This window comes from Dromaius novaehollandiae, chromosome 5 (assembly GCF_036370855.1).
Source record: "Dromaius novaehollandiae isolate bDroNov1 chromosome 5, bDroNov1.hap1, whole genome shotgun sequence".
Taxonomy (NCBI): Eukaryota; Metazoa; Chordata; class Aves; order Casuariiformes; family Dromaiidae; genus Dromaius; species Dromaius novaehollandiae.
Window position 1 is genome coordinate 71,274,720 of NC_088102.1, and position 7,688 is coordinate 71,282,407.

The 7,688-nt window shown below is 51.7% G+C and overlaps 1 protein-coding gene across 1 annotated transcript; it reads right to left on the reverse strand.

Moving 5' to 3' along the window:
* Positions 1-5,689: 5,689 nt before the first annotated feature.
* On the reverse strand, positions 5,690-7,608 carry LOC112992440 (cytochrome P450 1B1-like). Its single transcript, XM_064513318.1, has one exon. It carries the CDS (start codon positions 7,584-7,586, stop codon positions 5,985-5,987), a length of 1,602 nt encoding a protein of 533 aa, XP_064369388.1. The 5' UTR covers positions 7,587-7,608; the 3' UTR covers positions 5,690-5,984.
* Between the last annotated feature and the right edge of the window lie 80 nt (positions 7,609-7,688).

Genomic DNA, 7,688 nt, shown 5'->3' on the forward strand with positions numbered 1-7,688 from the left:
TCCTCCTTGAGGTGAAATTCTCACAGGCAGACATAGGGCTAGCAGTGGAGCATGGCTGAACCATGATAGCTGTCTTGGAGAGAAGAGACTGGCCATCCTGGGTGCCAGTTGCACTGGATCACCCTATAGAGAACTGTGATCTGTCAAACAACAGGAACTGTAACATATAAGGGAGGGCTTCCTCTCGCCTGCTTTGGAGAGAGGAAGAGGACCCTGGAAGCAGAAAACAGGGCTGTATGGGATGAGCCTTACGGCACAATTTAGCCCCAAGGAAGGTGTGACCTACTGAGGAAACTGAGTCAGGAAAGGGTGTGAGCTACCTATCCTTATCTTGTCCTATTGCAACATAGAGCTGTTTGTCTCGTGGACCATCAGATGTTTTTGACTGGTGAAGGACTTTTAAATGTAACATTTTGTAGTGCTTGAGTGTTAAGAGCTTAGTGATCAAGTGAATGACAGCATAGAGCATGCACAAGATAGTTTGAGAAAGTGTTCTTCAGCAACTTGGACATCTTAGAGAAAAGAGAGGACATGAGTATTGGCCCCGTGGCTTAGGACAGCATAGTCTATTCAGAGAAAGGGATTTAAAAGCAGACAAGTTCGGAAACGTAGCTGGTTTCCAATAAAAAGAGCATACCAGAGCTGTGACCATCTATCTAATCTGCTGGGAAAGTTCTTACTCAGTATTGGAATAGAAATGTCAACATCACTTTCTACTAAGAAATGGGACAGTCACCATTCTCACTCCCACCCAGGCTTTGAGATTTCTTCTAAATCAAGATTTCTTTGGTTCAATGACACTTGCAGTTTCCTGAGGTGCCTTGGAAATTCCCTGGCAAAAACTGACCTGATCAGATCTTGCTTGGTTGGAGAGAGAACCTGGAGTAGGAGGATTGCATGCAATATATGTGTTCTCATGTTTTTACAGTAATTGTTGCTGCTATGTGACTAACTTTTCCTTTAGGCTGATGTGAGTGAGCAGTCACTGTTTTATTCTGAGTTACTGTAGCGTAAGCCTGTTTCAAAGTCTCCTGAATATTACAATAAACTTTTTTTTTCCAGCTGAAAACACTGATAGAACCAAAATGTACTTAAGCTGACTTTGCTTACATTGTCCTTTATGCAAAGCACATTCCAAAATCGGAGAAAAAGCTGACCTTGGGGAAACGCTTTCACCATGGGGGGAAATTGATGCCAAAATTGGGGGAAGAAAGAGAGGAGGGGACAAGTCTGGCAAAATGCTATAGACCTGAGTTGGTCCTGACTTAGGAGTTAGTTTCAGATTTTGCACATACAGGCAGACATTGCAGCATCAGTTTGACATGAAAACATGACCATCACAGCTTATGTAGCTAGAGATTTAGTTGTCTTGGTAAGATGTATTTAATTTTTTGCTTCCCAAAAGTAAAAACTGGAGCAGCTCAAGACCCTGAAGGAGGATGAGATAATATAGGATCTTTCTCTGTTTAGGGAGAGTTCTCATCATTAAAGTGTATACGACAATGAAAGCCGGTTTCTTATTTACTGGGCTCATGTCAATTTGACTGAAAAGTTGCATGCCTTTTGGATGAAGTTTCAATAATTGAATTGTTTACGGAAAGCAAAAGACTCCTAGATTTCTGCAAAATTCCTGTCTTGGCTGTTTGCATACCTAGAGTGAATTTTTCAAAAGAAAAGATTAAAAATGGATTAGTTGCTTTTCTTTTTAGTAAAAGTCTAGTTTCACAGCCAGTTCTCTTCTGTGCCTTTTGCTAAACAACAGAGAAAACACTCCAGAGTTTCAACAACTAAAACAACCACAGTGGAAGCTGTGCAATACCTGCCTGTTTGCAAAGACGCCTGTAATCTTAGATGAAGAGCGGGAATTAGTTTGGACACAGGGGACTGTAAATACACAACGTATTTCCCAGCATCGCTCTTCTACTGGAGAAAAAAAATATACTTCCTGGCAGTGTCTCTTTCCCTAAACTTGAAAAATGAGGTGGTCAAAGCATTGCAAAATCGTCAGAGTAGTTACTGTAAGCAGATTTTCCCCTGCGGAAATAAGAGCTGCCGTCCTACACTTTGCAAGGCGTTGCTGTAAGCTAGTGCAATGGAACGGTTTCTGTTACGTATATAACACGTGCATCTAAATCTTCAAGATTCAGGTTGGAGAGTCCCAGCTTTAAATGGCTTATACGTAGGGTGGGCGCAGAGTGATTTTCTTTGCTCCTCGTTCAGGCTAGACTCTTCGGCTAAAAAGGAAACTCAGATGTAGAGGCACAGCTTTGCAAGCAAGGGTGAGATAATCCCATGGCCGTTGACCTGTGCTGTGCATGTGGCCCCAATTTAGATTTGCTACATCCGTAGATGGCACAGTGGTCGCTGCGGCAATTAAGGGCAAAGCATGAAAGTGAGTAATAGTGCTCTCAACTTCAGCCGAGAGTGTTTTCCTCCTTGTTGGTATTCGTTATGTAAAGAGTACGAGAATGTTTAGTTTTATTAATGGGAGGGTCTGCATGAGGGGGTGAATGTAAGAGCGGCCTTACTGTGTCAGCCAGCCCGGTATTCAGCCGCCAGCAGCGGCCAGCTGCACATGTGTAGGGAAGAATATAATATGAGGTGCAGAGAGTGATACTTTATCAGCGTCTTCTCACAGTCTCCAACGTCTTGCGGTTTTAGTATTCTCAATGAGTGGTGGCGTCTTTGTGTTTAATAGTCCTGGATGGATTTTCTTCCAGGAATTAGTTTAAATGCAATCTTTCAGCAACTAGAGAATCCTCTGGCAAGAGTTTTCGTCATCTGTACCGTAGTGTGAGGAAGCATCTCCTTTGCATTGACCTTTGAATGTGCTTGGGGTTTTTTGGTGCCCCTAATTCTTGTGCTGGAAGAGACGATTGCCTGTTTGCATTTTGCATTTTCCTCTCAGGATTTTACAGAGCGGCATTCCCCTAGCACTCGCTCTTCCAGCGTGATGAGTGCTAGTCTATGTAGGCATTGCTTGTAAAGGAGCTATTCCACCCCTTTGGTCGTCTTCACCTTTTTGCAGGAAAGGGGGAGTGAAGCTGCACATGGTGTTCAACATGCAGATGAACTATGTATGGGTTTACACAGTGTCATGACATGAATCTCATTTTGTGTCTTGGACTCAAATTACTGCAGGTTTCTTTACTTTATAACAGTTCCCATTAGGTTATGATAGCCATGTTGGTTCTGTTGACCATAGTGACACTGGAAGAATTGCAGTGCGAGATGGACTTGAAAGTGCCCTCGTTCTCTGAGATGGCTCAAAGAGGTGGGCTAAGACCTTACAACTCTTCTGAAATTCATTCCTCCAGTTTAGTTTAACCATAAAGTAAACTTGAATAAATAACTAGTCCGCAGTCCTTGTTGGAAGTCCTTGTTGGAAAAGCTGGCTACCAATAACGGAGCACAGAGGGCTCCATCAGCATCTCTGGAGGATAGAGTGAGGTTTCATGCAAAGAGTCCCTACCTGGACTATAAAAGCTGGAGATGACTGTCCATGGTGCTGTGGAAAATGGTTGGCAAAACTCTGTTGGGGCAGTAAATAATGCCAAAATATGGGGGGGGTTGTTTGTTTTATGTCGTCTCAAGTGATGGTTTTATCTACCAGGACACAGGCATGTATCAAAACCTAGATGGGGAGGAGGAGAAAACTTGCATTTCCTTTTAAAACCTAGTAGTATGAAACTGTTGTTGAACACTGTCTTGTTTGTGCTCACAGATTTTATCAGCCCATGGAGACTGCTGTCAGAAAGGCAGAGAGGTTGTGGAGTCTCCATCCTTGGGAACAGTCAAAGCTGGGCTCAACACAGCCCTGAGCAAGCTGCTTTACCTGGCCTTGCTTTGCATAAGAGGATGAACTAGAGATCTCCAGAGGTCCCTTCCCACCTACATCTGTGTGTAATTTTGACAGACAGAAAATTGTTTCCTTCCACCTCCCAAAAGAAAAGAAAAGAAAAGAAAAGAAAAGAAAAGAAAATCCAGCCTTACCGATTGCAAATGTCTCTGCAGGAAGAAGTTTTCACTGCTGCTAAATTATTGCCATTAGGAAATTATTTGTACCATCCTCTGAAACTTCTGCTGGGTGGTCACAGTCTGGCTGCACTGAGATATGCACAGTTGCAGCTTTCTGTCCTCCCTTTTGGAGACCATATAAATATGAAGATAACCTGATGTAAAGCCACCTCTATAAACTTAGGTTGGATGTGTTTATCTGTGCTAGCAATTCGACAATGCATTTTTAAAGTAGTGGTAAGAACGTGCAATAAAGTCAGTGGCATACAAGGCAGTAATAGTTACTGGGAAGTGATGATTTACTTAGTGGGTGCATTAGGGACTTCAGTTCTTTGTGCCAAACGAAGGAGGATTTCTTTACAATTGCAAGTCATACTGCCAGATGTAATTCAAGAATTAAATTTTGGGGCAAGAACATGATTTTGGAAACATATCATGTCCCATTTCAGCAAAGCAGCTCTATGTGAGCTTTTGGTTGTCCAAAACCTTTTCTCAACTTGTCTGTTGGTTGTCCCCTGCATTGCCCTGGGGGAAATGGTATTGGGTATGGAAAAGAGGGACCTCAAAGGGCAGCTGCACCCTGGCCAGGGGTTTGGGGAACAGATGCTGAAGGTATTGGTTGCAGACTCTGGACAGGGCCCATCTTCATGTGTCCTACATTTGCCAGGACAGGCCAAGGCAAGTTACACCTGAGCAAGGTGACAAAACCGGTGCCAGATGGTGGAGGAGGTGTCTGTAGATGGAAAATGTCACAGACCTCTCTTCTGCAGCGTGTGGCTTTTAGACAGATGAGATGAGCTTTCCTGGCTGCACATGTGGCCATTTCATATCCCAGAGAAGGGATGAGAAGCTGTGCAAGCACCCCGAACACCTGCCCGAGCCTCCTCCTGCACCTGAACCAGAAAAGGGAGATCTGTGCACTGCCTGCTCATGGGTTAAAATTGCTGGGGCAGAACTGCAGGTCTGGAAGGGATTGTGAGAGGCCGTCACCCCCACCCTGAGGCAGGATTAAGTCTATCTAGATGCTCCCTGGTAGCTGTTCTTTAAACTCTTCTTCAACTCCAGTGACAAGACATCCCCCAGCCTCCCTTAGCTTTTGTTTGACTCCTCTGGACATTGGCAAGTGCATTTCCCCTGTATGTCCTACTTCAGCCTTCTGCAGCAATAGATAAAGCAAATTACTCCTTGCTCCAGCCGGGGGCAACAGGAGAAGCCATTTAATAACACTCCTGTGCATCCTGGGAGTGCTCCTGTCCCTCATCTTTTCTGGACAAGAGTCCCATTTCCTTTGGCTTTTCCCCACAGCTCCTGTTTCCCAACCTCCTGCTCTCCTGGGAGTGGCCAGCCCATCTCCCTGGGTGCCCTGGTCAAAGCAGGGCTCAGTCCTGAGCTGGAAACCCCCCCTCCTCTGCTCTGCAGACAGTGCCCCTCTTAGTGCATCCTGAGTGGGACGTGGTTTGGTTTTGCACCATGGTGCTGATTCAGCCAGAGGTCCTGGCTGGCTGGAACTGGTACTTTTCCAGCAGAGACAGAGTGAGCACTACCGATCCCCCGGGGCTGCTGTGGCCCTGGGGAGCATCAGGAGAGTTGCACTTGCCCATATGGAAGGCGGGAAGCCCCATGCCCTGTGTGAATGATGCCTCCCCCTGAAGAAGACGAGCAGAGCCAGCTCCTGTGTCAAAGGCTTTTATTGCTGAATGGCTACGGGGCATCGCTGCAATCACTGCTCGCCTTACAAATAGGCGTGGGGAAGCATCACAGAAGAACGCACCTGTGTGCAAAGCAGGCTCCAGCGCAGACCCCTGGGGCTGCCCGCTGCCGAGCGGATGCCCTCTCGCAGCCAAGGGAGTAGCCACCTGCCACCCCTGCCCTCACCTTCCCAAGGGCACCCCATGGTGGGTGCACACTACGTGCAGCAGGCAGGGCGAGTGCTTGGCTGAGCTCTGCAGGCACCAGGCATGGGGAGTTCATGGGTCGGTCAGCGAGGGGTGCCTCTGCTTCACAGTGACGGTGAAGGGCATCGGCTTGAGCGCGAGCCCATGGATGCAGTCCATCGTGAGGTGCTCGGCTGGGTTGGCGTGGAAGGAGCACTGGTGGAGGAGGATGGCGGTGAAAAGGAAGATCTGGAGCTTGGAGAGCTGGTCGCCGATGCATCGCCGTTGGCCGGCTGAGAAGATCATAACGCTGCAGGCACGGTCGCGGTCCAGGTGCTGCTGTGCATCCAGGAAGCGTGAGGGGTCAAAGCGCTGGGGGTCGTGCCACTTGCGACAGTCATGGTTGACTGACCACTGGTTGATGAAGACCACGGTGTCCTTGGGGATGTGAAAGCCATCCAGCTCCACGTCAGCCGTGGTGGCGTGCGGGATGGTGATGGGCACAAAGCTGCTGTAGCGCAGCGTCTCGTAGATGAAGGCCTCCAGGTGGGGCAGACTGGGCCGGTCCTCGGCCGTGGGCAGCCTGGTGCGCCCCACCACACGGTCCAGCTCGGCTTGGAGGTCGCACTGGAGCTGCGGGTGCTTCAGCAAGAGCAGGAGGATCCAGGAGAGTGCTGTGGACGTGGTGTCCTGCCCAGCGCCAAAGATGTCGGTCATGGCACCCTCCACATCGTCGGGGCCGAGCCCGCTGGGGGGCCTGTCGCTGTGCTCTGCTGCTGCAATCACGGCGTCGCTGACGTCGCGGATGACGCCGGGCGTGAAGGTGCGGCGGTGCTGCGCCACCTTCTCGCACACGAAGCCGTGCAGCTCCTGGTTGAGGGCCTGGAAGTCGCGGAAGACGCTGCGCACGGGGTTGGGGAAGTGCTGGAGCCAGGGCAGCACGTCCACCAGGCTGCCCGCACCCACCGTCTGCCCGAAGCGGTCGTTGCGGCCCAGCAGCGCCAGGAACTCGCCATCGCTGTGGCTGTAGCGGCGGCCGAAGCACAGCGCGCAGATCACGTTGGCGTTGGCCACCACGAAGAGGGGGCAGGGCTCGAAGTAGGCGCCGCCCCGGCTGAGCCGCAGGAAGAGCCGGACGAGGTCCTGCGCCTCGCCCGCCACGTGCCGCTCCACCGCCTGCCGGCCCCGGGCGTCCGCTGTGGAGCAGGCCCGCAGGGCGGCGTGGGCCAGGCGCCGGCGGGCCCGCCAGCGGGCCGTGGGCTGCCCGAAGGCCACGCTGCGCCCGCCCGACACCAGCCCAAAGGAGGGGAAGTCGGGCCGCCCGGCGAAGCGAGCGCCCTGCCCCACCAGCGCCCGGCGGATCGCCCCCTCGCCGTTGAGCACCACCACGCGCCGGCGGCCCAGGCGGAGCTGGAAGACGTCGCCGTAGCGGCGGGCCATGCGGCCGAAGGCCAGGTGGGGCAGGCGGCCCAGCTGCAGCGCGTTGCCCACTAGGGGCCAGGCGAAGGGGCCCGGCGGGCTGCGGCCGCCCACCGCAACCCCCCGGGCGGCCCGGGCCCGGCGGCAGGCCTCGGCGCACAGCAGCACGGCGCACGACACCAGCAGCGCCGGCTGCACGGCCGCCCTCAGCGCCGCCAGCGCCTCCGCCGCCGCCGCCGCCGCCCCGGCACCGTCGGGGGCCCCCGAGGTGCTCATGGCTCACGCCGCACGCCGCTCTGCCGCCGGGGAAGGTGCGCGCGCCGGGCTTTATAGCCGCCTCCGAAGGGGCCGAGCCTCTCTCCTCCCCCCGTGGTGGAC